General features: G+C 34.6%; 1 protein-coding gene across 1 annotated transcript in view; it reads right to left on the bottom strand.

The window, feature by feature from the left end:
- The window catches only part of LOC115883030 (dorsal root ganglia homeobox protein-like), a 141,454-nt gene that overhangs the window by 95,460 nt on the left and 26,840 nt on the right, over positions 1 to 19,154 (bottom strand). Inside the window, exons 3-4 of the mRNA XM_030901306.1 lie at positions 15,608 to 15,699; positions 15,443 to 15,544 (exon numbers count right to left, since the gene is read on the bottom strand). Of these exons, the coding sequence (XP_030757166.1) occupies positions 15,443 to 15,544; positions 15,608 to 15,699 (194 nt within the window). The remainder of the gene's footprint in view (positions 1 to 15,442; positions 15,545 to 15,607; positions 15,700 to 19,154) is intronic.

Raw genomic sequence — 19,154 nt, 5'->3', positions numbered from 1 at the left:
AGGGCTTTCTATTCTCTATATTTCCCGGCTTCGTTTTTAAAAATCGGTCGAGTCATTTTGAAAATATGAAGGATTGAAATTTGAAAAGTATTTTTTGCAAAAAAACGCATAAATTGAATTAATTAAAAAAAACTTACCTAATTAATGAAGCAAATGCTGAAAATGTTGCCCGCCAACCTCCATACAGTAATACAAATTATTTTCAAACCGTTCTCGAACATTCTGAAGAACTTGCGGGGTCACTTCGCGACAAACATCAATAATTCGTCTTCGCAGGTCTTCTAATGAGGCGGGTGGAGTGCTATACACTTTACTTTTTATGTGTCCCCATAGAAAAAAGTCTAAAGGAGTCAAGTCGGGTGACCGAAGAGGCCACTCAACTGCACCCCTTCGTCCTATCCACCGACCGGGAAAGTTATTGTTTAAATAATTACGCACATTTTGAGAGTAATGTGGAGACGCACCGTCTTGTTGAAATATTAGTTCCGCTTCAACGTATCCAGGATTGTTCTCTATGATGTCAGTTAGGGCTGGGTCGATGGTATTTTCCAGTAAATCCAAGTACATATCACCTGTTAGATTTCCAGGAAGAAAAAAAGGACCCACAATAGAATTTCCAAAAATACCAGCCCACACGTTCAATTTCTGAGGGTTTTGGGTGTGCACCTCGTGAAAAACCATGGGGTTGTCCTGAGCCCAGTATCGACAGTTGTGCCGATTAACTACACCGTTGAAAAAGAAAGTACACTCATCCGAAAAACACACATTAAATAGGAAATTATTATCATTCGCCACTCGTTCACTCATAGTTTCACAAAATTGCAAACGACGATCAAAATCGTCTTCGTTGAGTACCAACTGAATTTTGTACGGGTGGAACTTGTGTTTTTTTAATATCCGTTGGACACTTGTACGATTCACGCCGGTCTCATTGGCTAATTTTCTTGTACTTAGCGTACTATCCATGGCAACTTCGCCCAATACGAATACCTCCATAGCTTCATTTACTACAGGATTTTCCCTCTGGGTCTTTTTATTCATAACGAAACCAGTTTCGCGAAATTTTGCTACTAACTCGCGAAAAATTTTGCCATAAAGGTGTTTGTCAGGATGACGTTCATTGAATATCGGCGCAGCCCGATTGCCACATTCATTATTTTTAAAATAAAGTTCGATTATTTCTACTCTTTCTGTAAGTGAGTACACCATAATTGTTAAAAAGTTTAACGATATTGAAAAGAACTTCAACCGCTTCAACGCACAAGTCACAGAACAGCTATCTAGTAATTACCGCACCTGATCGTTCAACCTTCTGGCAAGGGAAAAAATGCGTAAACATCTAGAAATAATAAGAAAAAACTGCAAACTGGTCGAAGGAATTTATCCTTATCGTTACTCTGATAAATGTTTAAATAAAATTTTCAAATTTCATTCCTTTATATTTTCTCAATGACTCGACCGATTTTCAAAAACGAAGCGGGAAAGTATAGAGAATACAAAGCTCTTTTCATTGCGGTACCACTTGACCCCCTTCCCATTTGAAAAAATTTGGGGGATGACACCCCCGCTTAGAGGGTTGAGAATTAATAGAGGTTGTTTTTTAATTTTCTGAAAAAAAAATTACCCTGGCCGTTATGCCTTGCGGAACGTTTTCGATGGGCTACCCTGTATATTATATAATGTTATAAAAGATGCGGGAATCAACAAAGATGGCCTTCTGTATACAGAAAGACAATAATGCTTAGCTTTTGCAAATGATTTAGTTATCTTAGAAAGAAATCGGAAAGAGCTGATGTCGGTCACCGAAACACTAGAAGATCAAGATCTTATTAAAAGAAAACGAAGTTTATGGAGTGGTCAGATAGGGATTTTGGAGAAGGGAAGATGTTTACAAATAGTTTCTGAGAGAGGGAAACCATACAAGTTTGAGGAAATAGATACATTCACATATCTAGGAACCGTATTTCTAAGGAAACCAAATGTAACTCAGGAAATTGTGGAAAGAATAATGGCAGGAAATAGATGTGTTAGCGCACTACAGAACATTATTAAGAGTAAGAAGTTTAAAAATCAGAATGTACCAAACAATGATACGATCAATAGTGCTGTATGCATGTGAAACGTGTACGTTCAATGCAACGGAAAGTTCGGGGCTAGAGATTTAAGAAAGAAAAATACTGAGGACGATTTTTGGAGGAAAGAAGATAGACAACATATGGACCAAAGAACAAATGAAGAATTAAAGCAACTATATCGGATACCGAGTATAACAGGAGTAGCAAGAGCACAAAGACTGATATGGCTGGGACTTTGAAAGAATGGCTGAAGCAAGCATTCCTAGTATGATAATAAAACGTGAAATAGGTGAAGGAGGGGTAGACCAAGAACCAGATGGAAAAAGGATGTTGAAGAGGACTTGAGAAGGTTAAGGTCAAAGAAAATCTTTAATTTTTCTCCGTCTTAAGTCCTGGGAAACTTTTTTGAGTGTGTCATAGGCCATTGCAGAATTCCCATTCTAGGTTACGGGTGGAGTTTCCAGGTTCTTCGGTTCCGCTTTGAGTTGGTTTCCACTTGGGAAGCAGAACGGTTTTGGTCCAGTTAGTAGAGTGTTCGCACATTTTCCAGCTTGATCTTTTGCTTTTTCATTGCCTTCTATCCTTTAATGTAATAGAGGATAATGCAAGAGTAGGAGGACTTTATTGCCTTTATCAAATTTGTTTAGCTTCTCTAGGCATTCTCTGACCAACTTCGAATTGATGGTTACTGAGTTGATCGCTTTTAATGTTGCTTGACTATCGCATAAGATGGTTATTTCTTGTTTCCGTTAGTTCCTATCCAAGATAAGTTGTACGCATCTTCGGATAACGTATATTTCTGCCTGTAAGATGCTGGGGTAGGTGCCCATTGGTTCGGAGTATTTAGTTTGCTGCCCAAATCCTCCTATCCCTGTCCGTACTTTTTTGTAAGCATCAGTATACGATATGGTCTTTTACCTGCTGAGCAAATGTTTCTCTCTTCCTTTTTATTGCTAAGTGGGGTGTTTCTCAAAATTGTACATTCTTGGTCATGTCATCCACTGGGAGTTGGAGAAGTGGAATTTTCCTTTTGAGGGCGTTTCAAGGTCCTGAGCTGTCAATTCTCCCAGTACTGTTTCCGTCAATCAACATTCTAATCATTACCGCTTTTGTTTATTTTTTTGATTTAAGTCCAAAATTGTAGCATTTTTTATTTCCTTTAATAAAATTGAATTTAAAATTCTTTTTTCGACTTTAAATTTCTTAGTATTGGCGCCATCTATTTGCTAGATGCCAAAGATACCAAACTCCATTTGTTACAGCTCACTTGTCTCGATATTTAATTTTTATTAGCGCATCTATTTGCTAGCTGTTAAACTTCATTTATTACAGTTCACTTGTCTTGTTTATTAGCGCCATCTATTCGCTATATGCCAAACTTCCTTAATTGCATTTCACTTGTCCAAATCTCACTTCGCTGTGGATTGCGATTTTCTGTTCTAATGATTTCGATCATATGATATCTTTTTTTTTTCTGGGAATTTGGATCTGAAGAAAACGCGTGTGTCGGCGTCCAGTGTCCAAATTTTCCAGTGAAAAGCACTCTGAATCCACTTTTCGATTTCCATTGCATGGGTATCCGATTTGGAAATTTGAAAACCTTGTAAAGTATGCAATCCAGAGTATAGATCGTATTTGTTTGGTTTCTTCTTGGAATGATCACCTTATTTCCGTTTTTTATTTCGTTTATTTGAGTATTTAATTACTGGTTTGGATCGGCATATGGTTTGAATATATTTATGTAAAGCTGATTTTCAGACCGTAAGTTGTTTCTTTTATTGAGTATCTGTCCTGAGAACTATTTTTTATTTATTGAGTAACTACCACATAGTACTCAGTAACTACCACATGGTACACAGTAACTACCACATGGTACTCAGTAATTACCACATGGTATGCAGTAATAACGCAGTAATTATTGTATGTTTCACCCACTTTTATTTTGTATGGACCTATGCAGACCTTAAGACAGTGTTCCTGACATTACAATCGTTTCTTTTGGCTGATATCGAAGACTTCTCCTGCCATAGTCATCTGCATCCACTTCTGTTAGTCTGGAGAATACCTAACTACCTGTTTACATCATAAGAAACTATGTACAGATAAGTCTTAAGTTTGATACACAAGGTACGCTTTTATTTTATAATTTTTGAGGCAACAGATTTAATAACCTGGTAAATTATCACTATTTATCCCACATATTGTAGTCAAAATTATTTTTAATTTAACGTTATAAGTTATAATTTGATTCGTACAGTACACTCATACTTAGCTATGATATTTTATATGAAAATTATTAACACGTATTCATTTTAAAGGTTTTTGTACACTACATGTTTCGAAACATCATCGTATTGAGACATACATAAATTTCACCTGTTTTTATTAAGTAGCTTACTTAGTTCAAAGAATACAGTTACTAAATTCAAATCTATTTAAAAATTGGCATCACTGTGACTAATTGATGATACTTGTGTTCGTTTTCAATAAATGTTTAATGTAGGATAGTTATTTCTGACTTTTATTCCTGATAAACATTATAGACCCTTAATGTTGTTGATTACTTTATTTTAGCTATCTTGTGATATCGTATTTTTCTTTTTGGTTTCTTACTTTACCACTCTCATAAACAAAGTAAGTGGCGCCCTTTTCACTGTCTTTGACCATACCTATTTGAATTCTTAACATCAATATTAAAATCTCTGCAGCCTATATATTATCATTTTTTTATTTTAATATTTAACAACATTAGAAAGTCGCTGTGAGTCAGAAGCCTTACCTACGAACCCAGCTTTCCTCTAACCCTGAGCAACGGATTCTTTTTTCATTCTATTTGGGTAACGACAGAAAAGTCGTCACAAAATGCCAACAGCAATTTACAACAATATTGAATAGTATTACATACTAAATGCCTTCAATAATAATGCTTCTTGGAAATAAGGAAATCCATCTCACTCTCCGAAAATTGACTAGAACGTTCCCGTAAACTCGTCTCGAAATTCACTTTATATTCGCCCTCTAAGAAAGCCACTCCCCTTCTTATTTTCCCATATATATGCCACACACAAACGCATGTCTATTCAAAATAATCCCTCCTGTTTTTATTGCTTGTATTTTTCCGCCAGTTATCTCGACCGCCATTTATCTTCTTCCGCGTTCCATCTTATGATAAATTCAGACTGGGAGCTGAATGCGGCCAACATATTTTAGATGAGAATAAGACTTTATAAAATTGTTCGGAACCAAATTCGTAAATTTATATTTAAGTGTAGTTTTATATTGCTCGTGGCTGAAAAGAAGAATAATTTCTTGTAATTTTGTACAGTTCTAGAATTATCTTAAAGTACAACATATGTAATTGTATACATCCACCCAAGTAGCATTTTTGGACACATTTTAGGTATTGTTTCTAATAATTGTGTCTGTTTCTTGACTTTATTTTACATGACTTTATTACATATGTGTGTAACGGGGTGGCACTAGCCGTTTCCTGAAATGTATCGATGGAATCAAAACTTTTAGAGGAAATGTTTCGAAACATATTCTGCAATTTGTGTCCAAGACGTTCCCGTTTTCAGCAGCCACTGTTTCTAAATGTAAAGAAACAATATACCAAACTAAAATAGTCCATGTCTGTGTGTGGATTTCAAAATGCAAACAACCATCAACAATGTCGACCTCGGTCATAATTTTTTTGTCTTGAAATCTTTGTTTTTAGGTTTTCTCCGAGGTTTTCTCGCACAAAAAATGTCTGGCAAAAGCAAATGCATCGTTTAATTTAATAATGTATTTTCATATTTTTAATGCCCTTCTATATATATATATATATATATATATATATATATATATATATATATATATATATATATATATATATATATATATATATATATATATATATATATATATATATATATATATATATATATATATATATATCATTATTTGTAATATTTGCTTCAAAATTCAAATTTTTGTTTGAAATATATATTTTTATTTTTATTTCTATATCGTCGTTCTCAAAATAAAAATATATAAATCAATGTCAGTAGAACGCGTTCTTATGAGTTTAAAGGCTCAACAGACGATAAAACATTTATTTTTAGTTAAAAACGCTATCACTAGCCAACATGGCGGAATTTAATTCATTATTTTATAAAATTAACATGGAGTCGGACACAAATCATCTACATTATATCCTATTTGTGTCGAAAAAGAGAAAAACACGTGTTTCGAAAATAAATGGACAACAAATGGAAGCCTTGTTTCCAATATGCTTCGATTTAGCGCTATCTGTGTAGAAATTTCGAACTGCTTAGTTCCCTTTCGACAACGCCAATCCAAATTTGTGGTCAAAATAATAAAAAAAATTTTTATTTACTTATCATAACACAATTAAAACATAGAAACATGTATTCCATTGTGGAAAAAAGAGAAAAAAACGTTTGCTGGTAACATTTTTCTTCGGTCTCCTGTTGGGTATGAGTTGTTATTACATTTATTCGGCTGTTATTACATTTATTCTTAAAACAAATCATCTCTGTAATGTGTAAAACTTGGAAAATAAGTTTGTTATAATAATGCTTTTATTTATTCACTATTCTAATAAAGAGTATGCCTTCCTTCGGAACTCTCTATTTATTTATCTAGTAATGCTAAAACACTCTATTTGAAAGTCGATTAGAGAAAATAGTACGATTCATTGGCAAGCGATGTAAATATTTGTGATTAGGTAAAATTCTGATGTAAGAGGAGGCTTAGCATGCCGGCGCGCGGCAGGTCAGTCAGTAGTTGATAGGCCGGCCGGCTGTGTAGTGTTGTGTTTTGTCACAGAACTGACATTTGGAAGTAGCGAGTCTTTTGACTATGGAAGTAGACCTCTTGTGACCTCGTTCCTTCGAGGATGGTCTTGAGAGTTTGAGGTCTCTCTTGCTTCTCGATTGACACGATGGGGCGTTGCGTGAGGAACCCAATTAGCCTCATCGATTGGGATGCGAATCTGTTTAGCGGCAGATTTGCGTCCGGTGGAAGCTCTTATACTATTTCAGGTGACACTAGCTAGTTGTTGAAGATTATTAACCAATAGATCCGAATAATATTTGAATTAGATGGAAGATATGGAATGGGATATATTGAAAAGAATATCAGTGATGTCAGTGGCTAGGGGGCGGAGTACCCCCGGGTGAGTATTACTATTTAACTATCAATTTTATCCAGATCAGTAAATGTTTGTTTTGTTATTTTCATGTACAATGAGAGAGTGCTTGCCAATGACCAACTAAATGGATATTTGAGGTGAATTTGCATTGTGAGACTCGGTTGAGTAAACCCCAAAAATAGCGATTTTACAAATGCATATAATAAATAATTATAAAATCGCATAAGAAAAATATCTGTATTTATTACTCACTATTTGTCTTTCCTTCTGCTTTTTTAATTATCGTACTATAAAAACCTGAAGAATGCTTAAATGCAAAAACTGCAGAACAAAATCCAAACAATAAAGTAATGTTATGTTTTCATATTTGACGGAATATTAAATAAATTATGGAAACTTTTCAGGAACAAAATGGGTACGAAATCTATAAATGTGAGCCACATCTGTATCTTAAAAGTTCGTTCATTTTACTAATATGTTATAAGTTATATGACGTATATTTATGTAACTCTAGTTTCCAAATTCAACATATTACCTTATTTATATGTATATCTACAACATATCCTGACTCATTGCTCTCAACATCAGCCCAAACGCCCCGTAATCGCATTTAACAGCCAATTTCGTCCACCGCGCTCCAATCGAATAACAACAAATTTTCCGGTCGGACAATCATAGCAAGGCAATTCCGCGCACAAGTATAAATAAGGGCTTAATTAAGGACACCCCAGCAGGCAGCGCACCGTCGGCCGATTTAGGAGCAGGAGGGCGAGGGGGTGGGCCCGACTCTCATTTGTCTCTAACGAGCGGCTAACGAGCGCGCAAGCAGCGACACCCCGCGACCATTGTCAGAACGAGAGGGTACGCGCTTATTCTATTAACGCTGCTGGTCGTTCGCACCCTCTACTACATTCATACTCGATTCGCAGGCATCGACGGATTTCGCACAATGGGGAGGCGTTTTGTTTGACGATTGTTTGCTTGAAATGTCGATTCGAGGAGCGTTTCTCGTTTTGTCGTTGTACGTTGTTGGAATATAATGGGATATTGAGATTGGTAATGTTTGTATGATTCGTGATGTTTATTTCATTACCTAATACGTAAGCGATTCTATCGAAAGTATACAGGGTACGGCAACAGTGCGTCGGGCACATAGACTTAAACTAAAATATAGACTACACTATTTACATCCCAACGCGGACAAACAACCTTTTTTGTACACATGTTTACCTCTGGGTACAGTCGACCGAGCCTTCCTCATCCAGCCTATGTTGTCACGTCTTTAATATTATCAATATTTTTTTTCTTGTTATACACATATATTGAGATATTAATACTACAGTTTAATAAAGTAGGTTTTAATATTCCATAGATGTATTAAATAGTCCTTATACTACTAAATTATAAGTCGGATACTGTTTAATAAGGATAAGTTCTTTACAATATGACAACACCGATTAGAGGCGAGGGAGCCTATTCATTCATTTATTACCTTGTAGTACGTGTCGCACGTGTGCGGTAAAGCTTTGTTGCCGCTATCTCCCCGGCTGTATTAACGCATTCTCTTAGCTTGTAGTCCTTAAGTGTTTATTTTATTGACTTTTTCTGTTCAGGAACTATAAAATATGGTTCGCCAGTGCCAAATTTGCAAGAAATTTGACTTAAATAATCCATTTAAGTCTTGAAACGACTTTGGACCGGTAGGCAACTCTCAATTTACCCATTGGCAGTCAGTGGCGTTGTTGTAGAAAGGCGCTTATTTAGATAATATTTTAGTAAAATGTAAAATCTGAATTTTTTCTTTTACATTACATTATTTACTTACTTACATTGTAACAAAATCATAATTATAACCCTGTTAAAATTAATAATGTTTTTATTAAAAATATATTCCGGTTTATTCTAAAATTATCTTCAGAATCTAAAATAACGTACAAGAATTTTAAAATGATATTACATTATGAAACAATATTTTTTAATATACCGGGTCGTCTCAAAAGTGGCTAACCTTATAACTTTTTTATTTTTCAGATAAAAAACAGATTTGTATGTTAGTAGGTATATGACATAAATTAGGATTTATTGACGTATTCAATTGTTTTTGGTCTCTTCCTGTTTTACCGAAATGATTACATCTTTTTTATTTTTAAAGGCACCCTCGGTATATTGCGACTTTATTCGATAAAAAATGACACTCTGAATAGAATGACATATCATATGTCAACTTTTGACATTGTCGCTTAAAACATATCCTATTTTAAATTTCAATCCAGTTTTTTCAATCCACTAAGTTTTAATCAAGGAGCCTTGGAAAAATAGTTTTGATCGTCTAATAGGTTTCGTGTCTTGTCTAGGCCGGTTAAAAGATGTACAAATCGTATTTTAATCATACATATGTCAATTTTTTCAAATGGAACAAGGGTGACTCATTAGCATATTTGGAAAAAGCATTTTTTTATGAATATATTGATACCACACACTTGGTATTTCGAGTCAAATTGTCGTTATGAACCGCGTGTTACAATTACAATTAAACCATATGCGAAAATGTCAAAAGTTGACATATGATATTTCATTCTATTCAGAGTGTCATTTTCTATCGAATAAAGTAGAAATATACCGAGGGTGCCGTTTAAAAATTAAAAGTTATAGTCATTTCCGGTGACACAGGAAGTGACCAAAAACAATTGAATGCGTCAATCAATCCTAATTTATTTCATATACTAACATACTAAATCTTGTTTTTTTATTTGAAAATATAAAAAAATTATGGGGATGAGCCACTTTTGAGCCGCACCCGGTATAATAAAGACAGTACCGAGTTAAATAAATGTAGTTTTTATTTTATCCACTTCCTATCACCTTCCTTGCTTTAATGGAACAGATTTATGTTTTCTCTAATTTACATAATAAGACATCACTTAACTAGAAAAAAAATTACAACAATCATTTTTTTTTCTCTCCCTGTCGCCGATTCTATTATATCTGTGGAATAGATCCGGTTTTGATTAATATTAGGGGTTGTAAATGTTTGACTAAAATTAATAATTTATTATTAATTTCAAAAATTACGTAATTTCGATTATAAAATTTCTTCTATAACGTGTATTTTATTATGTTTATCCTTTTCGGACTCTAAGACGTTTTTTCTAAACTTTTATGTAAAAAACCTGTCCTAAATCTTAATAAAATATAAAAACGTTTAAATACGATATATTTTTAATTTACTTATAGCTTCATTAAAATAAAAAAATTACCCGGCTATGATACGGAGAGTTCAGGTGTACTTGAGAAACGAAAGACAGTGTTTGTTTCTCGGCAGAGTCGTCAGGGAACGACCGTTACGACAGAGACAACCTATCTATCGCTCGTGTCGCACTCGTTATAACCTAAAACAATAACACAACAATAACAAGACAGTGTCTGACCGCATGTTCCAGCTATTTATGAATGAGATGCTCAGTCTATATTTTATTTTAAGTCTATGGTCGGGCATCTGTAGCTCCTAAAATAAATAACTTGGGAATTTTGTTTAAGTGCAAACCTAAAGTATGTACTAGGATGTATTTCAGAAAAATATTTTAACTTCTATAGGGTGGCTCAAAAAAGTGTGAGTGGATCGGGATGATTTTTTAAATGAAACACCCTGTATATTATTGCATTTTTGGCTTCCTTTCAGACTACTTTACATAATCCCAAGATATGAGTAAATATATTTCAATGGTTTCAGAGATATTAATAAATAAATAAAAAATATTATATATTTTTCAACCTTCCTTAAAAAATTGTAACAAATACAAGAACTGTCCTGAAATCAAAACTATATTAGGTATTTACTTTAAATAGTCTAGACTTATTTTGCTATAAAAATCGTAATCTTAAATCATACAGGATGTTCAAAATTCTACGCCATTTATTATGTATTTCAAAAGTTTTAATGGTTTCACAGATATGAGAATTAAATTTCACAGATATGAGTATAGAGATATACAATTCTCCATCTATTGAAGAAATAATATACAAGGTGTTCCATTTAAAAAAAACGAAGCAAAATTAATTATTTTATATATTAGAAAGTTTGGCACAATGAATCAAATCAAAAAATCGTCCGATTTAAAAAAAATGTATGGCGACAGATTGGACCAAGGCCAACTTTACCGTGTACGACACGTGTCACTGTGACATTTAGTTACACATGAAAAGTTGATATAAAAAGCGTTAAAAGTTGATGTCGTCCGATTGCAACCAAACTTGGTGGGTATAGGCTATGTGAGCGACGTTACACACCACCCTGCAGAGTTGGATACGACGCAAGCTGGTCGAGTTTCGGCGAAATGTGGCAAAAAGTAATAAAAACTAGATTCAAATTACCCTATCAGAAATGTTTCGAATGCACAGGCAAAACACCAAAAAACAAGTTGGCTATGAAAAAAAGTTGAAAAAGTGTCGTCTTGTTACTTGACAACAATTTCAAAACAAACTGTCACTTGAAATACCCATTGTGTTAATAAACATTAAACATAATTTTTTAAATTGTTATTACGGTTTTTAGTATCCTGTAATTTTGGAAAAGTGTTTTTTACCATGAATGATAATTCTGGAGGTATGTATTTAATATTTAAGTAAAAATATGTACTTTTTATTGGTTCATTTTATTGTTGGTTTTGGATAAAGAATTATGCAAAGAAATGGAGAATGTACTTTCGCATTTATTTTTCACGATTTTACGTAGTTTTAAATCGATTTTATTACTGTTCCGCTCATTTCCCATTATAAATATATTTTTTCCTCCTTATATAATTATCTACCTTATAGGCTGTAAAAAGTTTTTTTGCGCATATTTGCGTATTTTGTCATAAACTGTAAAACACACTGTACAAGTAAATAATGAGGACCCTCTTTTATTTTTTAAACCCATGTTGTATATGGCGTTATAATATTGCATACACATATAATACCAAAGCGACTATCTTTTGACATATTTTTTTATGTTAAATGTCAAAAAGATAACAGGACGCCATTTTGAAAAAAAAGTTAAGTAATGTGGTAATATCTTAATTGAAAGGTCTTTTCATTCCTAATATATGACCAAATTTTAAATTAAATTAATTAAAATCACTCTCAGTTTCCCAAACAAAATGGCGCCCTGCCAAAATTTTGAAAATTCTAAAATAATTTTAGTTTTTTTTTATTTTGGATCAAGTTTTAGTTTTGGTTTTATGAATTTTGAAGCCTGTGTAACCAAAATGAATATAAGTGAAAATATTTTTTTAATAAAACCCATTGAACCATTAAACTTTTATGTTGAACACTTTTTTCCCAAACGTCAAATTAAAAAGTTATTAATTAGGAGGGGTCCATTTAACTGTGAACACCCTGTGTATGCTAAAATTTTTTGACCAGATTGATTAAAAAACACTAGAAACATATATTTTTAACGTTCAGGTTATTTTCTTGTTGCAAAATATTTTTTCCCACGTTTCGACGAAAATCGACCAGTGTGCGACGTTTCGTTTACATCTTAATCAGGGTGGGACTAAGGATTTGATATTGAAAAAAATGTGGATCGATTTCGGCATAATTGGGAATAGGCTACAGAATGATGCTCTCGACGTTTCGAACCGATGCCTCTAAATGGACGAAATCATGAGTATTTTTCTTAATTATGGGTCGATTGGAACCAAACTGGGCACATGGATAAAGGTACCCGAATGGAGTGTTCAGACTGACAGATGGGCAGACAGACAGACAGACAGACGGAAATAAGAAGAAGTTTCACTTCAAATATGCACACATAGTGCATACACGATTTTTTTAAAAGCCTGTACACGGCTTTAGCAGCAGAAAGAAGACGGTTACCTAAAATACTTTTTTTTCCATAGCAACTGTTAAAATTGCCTTATATCTATCAAAATAGTACTTTAACCCGAAATGGTAGATTAAATGATACTTTAACAGCGAGGATATGTTAAAAACTGTATTTCTTCTCGCACGTTTTTTAATTGCTTCCATTTTTGAAAATTTTTGTATTTCTTTTCATAATTTATTCGGGATTTAAATGGAAGTAGTTTGGATATGGCATTTGTCGCCTCAGCCTGAATATCTGTTGGTAATTTACTTATTTCGTTTTGAGCCATATCTGACTCCAATTCAATCAGCAATCGACACGAAAGAGAATTAAAAAATATTGACTCAAAACTGACAACTAAAGAGACAGCTTTATTTATTTTTCAAATTACATTGAAACCAACGCCAACCCAGCACAATATTTTTTCTACTCTTAATAAATTCCTTGAAATAATAATTTCTGAATATTTTTTAAAACGTAACTCGCTATGGAAAAAAATATTGTTTTAAACACGACAATAAAATTGCATTATCGCCTCCCGAAATTAATTCACTCGCGATTTCATCGCTCGTGAATTAACCTTTTCGATCGACGATAAAATACCATTTTATCGTCTTGTATAAAAAATAACTATTACTTTTTAACGATAAAAAGGTGAAAATTCAATTACTATAATATAATAAGCAAATTTCCACAGAAAATAAATAGAGAAGTGAAAAGGAAAAGCCCTAAACAGCAACCAACAAGAAACACGTGCTGGTATGATAACCCTACAAATCTCGTAAATTTCAGAAGTAGTTCCAGCCGGAAAGGTAGGCTCCCGGGGCCATCGCTAGGTGTTCTCACCGGGCCTTGTATTAGATTGCAGCGGCAATTAGTGCCGGTTAATGAGCCTCTCTGGACGCAATTACTCTCGTCACGCCTCGCGCCCTTCTCGCCAGCCGTCCACTCGCTTTGTGCCCTACGTCAGTTTGTTTTAGTTCTCGCCATATGCGAGCACCTCTTCAGTTATTAAACAATTCGTTTTCTCGTGCTCTCCGAACGGAGACGGAGAATTGTTTGTAGTATTTGGATTTCTTTGTTGGTGCGAGTGTTTGTTGAAGAGGGCGACAATGGCGCTACAGTAGATTAAAAATAAAAAGGCTTAATGATCACAAAAATGTTTCTGTTTCAATGTCATGAAGATCGTTAGCTGAATTTACGTAGATCGTTATAATATTATAGATCGTTTTCGAGTAAACATTTTTGAAGTGAAACTTCTTTACATACGCTCGGAGTAAAAATTCAAAGCCGTGTCACACGAGCTATTAAGATGACACGTGAGACGAAAAATGGTAACGATCGAAAGAGTGGTAATCCAATGAGGAAGTTGAGATGGGTCTTTGTAGTGTAGTGACTTGGACCCTATATGAGCTGGGAGAGGAAACTCGGAATGTAGATGGGGCTCGAAAAGCCTCAATTATATTTTGACGACGCGACGTTTCGTGTACTGTGAATTCCCATCAATGGCGAAAAAATCGTATGATTTAAATGAAATTTGGTATGTCGATAGATTTGACCAAGGCCAACTTTACTGTGTACGACACATGTCACTGTGACAATAAGTTTTGACGTAAGAAACGTCCGAAAGTTGATGTCGTTTCGTTTACATCTTCATCAAGGTGGGAGTGAGAATTTGATATTGAAAAAAATGTGGGTCGATTTCGGCATAATTGGGGACAAGCTACAGGATGGTACGTTTCGAACCGATGCATCTAAATGAACGAAATCATCAGGTTTTTTCTTAATTATGGGTCGATTGGAACCAAACACAAAACGTGGATAGAGGTACCCGGATGGAGTACTCAGACGGACAGACGGTAATTTTAATACAAACCGTAAAACGGGGTAACTTCGACAACGGGGGTAACTTGAAAATGTTCCTACGTAGATGACATTGACAACAATGACTGGATTTGTTGCGTCTCTTGTTGAATAAGTAGGTGTGCGGTAGGTCCAAGAATCCTCAATATGAATGTCTTTCGTGCACTTTATGTTCCATTTGTTTACTGCAGTACTCCGAGTACACAAATGGAAAGGCGTGGATCAAGTGTGTCACCTGTGGAAAGTGGGATTGTGGATATTGCAACGGTGGTTCCAAACAAGTAAGATACGAATGTCCTCTATGTTTCGACGATGATTAGAATTTCGTTACTAGTGTTTGCTTTGTTTTTTATGTTTTAAACTTGTTTTAAATGTTGTGTATTTATGTTTTTTACTTTGTTCAATGATTTTTAGTTAAGTCAATGGTAGGTGACCAAACCAATACCGAGTTTAGGCTAATTTATCCCCTGGTACGAAAAATATAATTTAATAACATACCTGAACTCTGGCTTCTGTTAAATTTATCTTCATAGCTAAATCCTCTCGGGTGAAGACATCAGGATAGTGAGTTTGAGCAAACGCACTCTCCAACTCTTCCAGCTGAAGATTTATTTCAAAATGGTCAGTATGTTAAATAGTATTTAAAGAGTGTAATTATTTTACCTGCTGAAGGGTAAACGTAGTCCTATTTCTCCTTTGCTTTCTCCGAACGAAAGTATCATCGTGAATTGCCGGATGGTAAGAATAACTGGTATCTGAAAAAGATAAAAATATTTCATTGATACAGTGGTTAACTCAAAATACGTAAACTATTTAGAAATCCATTCATACTACAAGAAAAAGAATATATTGGCAGAGACCGCTTCAAGTTATATCCTGAGACAGGTGTTTCTGGGTTATAGCCTTTGTCAGTAAAATTTATCCAATTTGTAAGAGAAAAACGTGAAGGTGAAAATAAAAGAAACATAAAGAGCAAATGGGATTCTAAACTCTCAATTTGCAGCCTAGACCCAAAATCTTCTAGAGCTGTAGGCTTTATATATACAAATTCGGGTCAGAACGTCCTACGACGTTGTCCGATGCCTAACTTCCACCCTGTGCGATTTTCCCATCGATCTTCGGTCAGATTTTTCTCGCTCATCGACCTTCTTATTCCTTCCATCCATGTTTTCTTGAGACGTCCTCTCTTTCGTTTACCAGGTGGTATCCAATGAATAACTTGTTTTGGAATTCTTTCATTGTGCATTCTCTGAACGTGGCCGTACCATATTAATTGTTTTTGTTCTATATCATTTACTATTGTTCCCTCTATTCCCATCTGTTGTCTAATGTCTTCATTTCTGATCTTATCCCTCCGTGAAATTCTCATTGCTCTTCCAATCGCGTCCATTTCTGTTGTCTCTAATTTCCTTTTATTCCTTTCAGTTAGTCCCCATGTTGCTGTAGGCTTTATTCACGACTTATTAAGGTAAATCCTACCTCCTATTGGCAACAGTAGAAATGCTGTTACCGGGGAGGCAAAACCTACTGACTGTTAGAAACATTTATAAAAAACGTACCAGTGTTGAGCAATAACCAATGAGAAACCTTAGCGTATCAATGGTAGATTCTGCCTAAATGCGACCAGGTCAGCTGCGGAAGTAGCCAACACGAGATAACTCACACAAAAAACATTTTTGTGGGAGAGTAACTAAATTAAAAAAAAAGAGCTGATGAGTACGGCTCATCCAAGTTATAAGATGGCAACTTGGGGGTGAAAAAAAGGTATAATGATTAAACGGGACCCGAAAAAACATAAATCCAATAATAAATAAATAATCAATATAATATAATTAGGTAGTTCATGGTGTACAACTTATCTTAGATAGTAACTATAGGAAACAAGAAATAGCCACCTTATCTGATAGTCAAGCAGCATTAAAAGTGATCAAATGTGTAACCATCAATTGAAAGTTGGTCAAAGAATGCCTAGATAAGCTGAGCAAATTAGACAAAGAAGAAGTCCTTCTACTCTCGGTGTCAGCTTACCAAGGAATAGAAGGTAATGAAAAAGCAAACGATCTAGTTAGAAACGGATCAACATAGTGAAAACCAACTCAACTAAGTGAAAACCAATTCAAAGCGGAACTCAAGAACTTGGAAGACTCCATCCCTAACTGAATAGGAATCCTACAATGATCTAAGACACTCGAAGAAGTTTATCAGGACTTACGACTGAGAAAAATCAAAGATTTTCTTTGGTTTAAGAACAATTTTTGGATTGTCACAGGACAGTGTCTCCTCAAGGAACATCTCAGTAGATTGAAGCTAAGAAACAACGGTGAATGCGGATTCTGTGGAAAAAATGGGGAAACACTGCAGTGCGCCGAAATGACAACCATCCGTGCCATACACATTGATACGACTGATATTAGAGATGGAGAACTACCCTCTGTAAAACCGTCTCAAATACTGACTTTTGCCAAAGCCCTGGGACTATATGATGAGTTATAACTCGAGAGAGATTGACATAATAGATCTATAAGGTCTAGTCAATCTAGTAATTTCGTGAGCGATATTTAACTAAAGTAAAGTTACAATCGAAACTATTATGATTGAGGGTGTATTCCGTTGCTTACCTTGGTTATGATGGTTGTATGTTCCGTTTCTATCGGTTTCCTGAAAGTTTTCTTATTACGGAACACGGTTCCTGAAAAATTCAGTTATAATTGTCACCAAACTAACCAGCGCGAGAAGGTTGGTTTTATGGTTTTGTTTGTCAATCAATGTCATTTATGTGACAGAAATCAAGCAAATATTGGAAGTTCGAGTGAAATTCTCACTTAATTTTTAAAAATTTTGTATTTACATCCAAAAGCAATGGAGGTAGGTAGTAGAAGTAAATAAATTTCATTAACTAAATAGAATGACTTTTTAGGACCATTTAAACTTATCATGCAGCCATTGTTTCTTAAAATCAGGAACATTTAAAGAAAACATGAAAAACAAGACAAGTAATCATTAATGTTTTGTAAGCTATAAAAATATGAATATTGATTAGATTTGTTTATTTATTATTGATCTGTTTTAATATTGGACCTGCAAATCTTCACTTGAGCTGTCTAACGCGTTTAACAGTTTATTAATAAAGTACTTTTCAATATTAAACAACATTGAAAAGAAGAAGCAAACGAAAAAACAGGGAATAGGTATATTAAAAATGCATAAAAGATAAATTTTATTATAGAGGTATTGAAATTTAGAAAACGTCAACATTTGACATTTCCAGTATTTTACCAAACCGTTTCGTATCAAACCGATATTTTTCAGGAACCGCTCTTTACCGATCTGGTTCGCCTGCTTTTGCAATGGAATACAGCCTGATTTAAATATTTGTGAGTATGTGATAAAACATTGAAAGTTAATGTACTTCAACCGGATAATTCGTTAAACACTAGTCATAATAAACGGCAAAAATGTCACGGAATTTTTCAATATTTTCTCAGTATTTCGCCATCCGTCCCGCAAACTCGATAATCCTAACGCGGTTTGCCTTACATGGAGTTATCTCGTTTCTGGCCAAATCTACTTTGGAAGTTTGTGTAAGTCGGACTCGCGCGGCCATTCCTTCCAGCTAATCGCTTTAGACGTTCCGATAAAACTTTCAGACACCGCAAATTCCATTTAAGCAATTTTCGACGGGAAGCTGAAAACCCCAACGCCATGTGGAAAACACCTTTTTTCCAACGACGACGTCATATTTTCTTTTCTCTTCGGGGTCTATCGAATTAGTCGTTGCTGAAGTTTCGATCTTGTTACTGTGTGGACAGAGACCAAAATCAAGTAATTGGTGATAAATGTTACAAATAAATTTTATTACATTTTTTATACTATAACAAATTTTAGTACAAAAATGATGCAAAACAACTCAATATGTCTCTTAAAGAATTATGTTACTGGGATCAGTGTTTAGCGGGGACAAAGATCGTAAGTTAAGAGTATATTATGCTGTACTGTTTGGTCGCTGTTAGGGGTCGGGTAAAGCGGGTGTGTGGGTGAAGGAAATATATATTATATTTCAGAAATCTGCCTAAGGTTTAGCCCGATTCTGTCGTGTTAAGCCGCACCCAAAAATTCCAAACACACGTGCTTTGATTATTCTGTTTAGACTTATTTACATGCGAGGGGTGAAAAATGTTACTGCCAAGCGACTGCCAATGACTGCGAAGAA

This window comes from Sitophilus oryzae, unplaced genomic scaffold (assembly GCF_002938485.1).
Source record: "Sitophilus oryzae breed Bouriz unplaced genomic scaffold, Soryzae_2.0 scaffold_1802_pilon_pilon, whole genome shotgun sequence".
In the NCBI taxonomy this organism is placed as follows: Eukaryota; Metazoa; Arthropoda; class Insecta; order Coleoptera; family Curculionidae; genus Sitophilus; species Sitophilus oryzae.
This window is presented reverse-complemented; position numbering and strand designations above follow the sequence as displayed.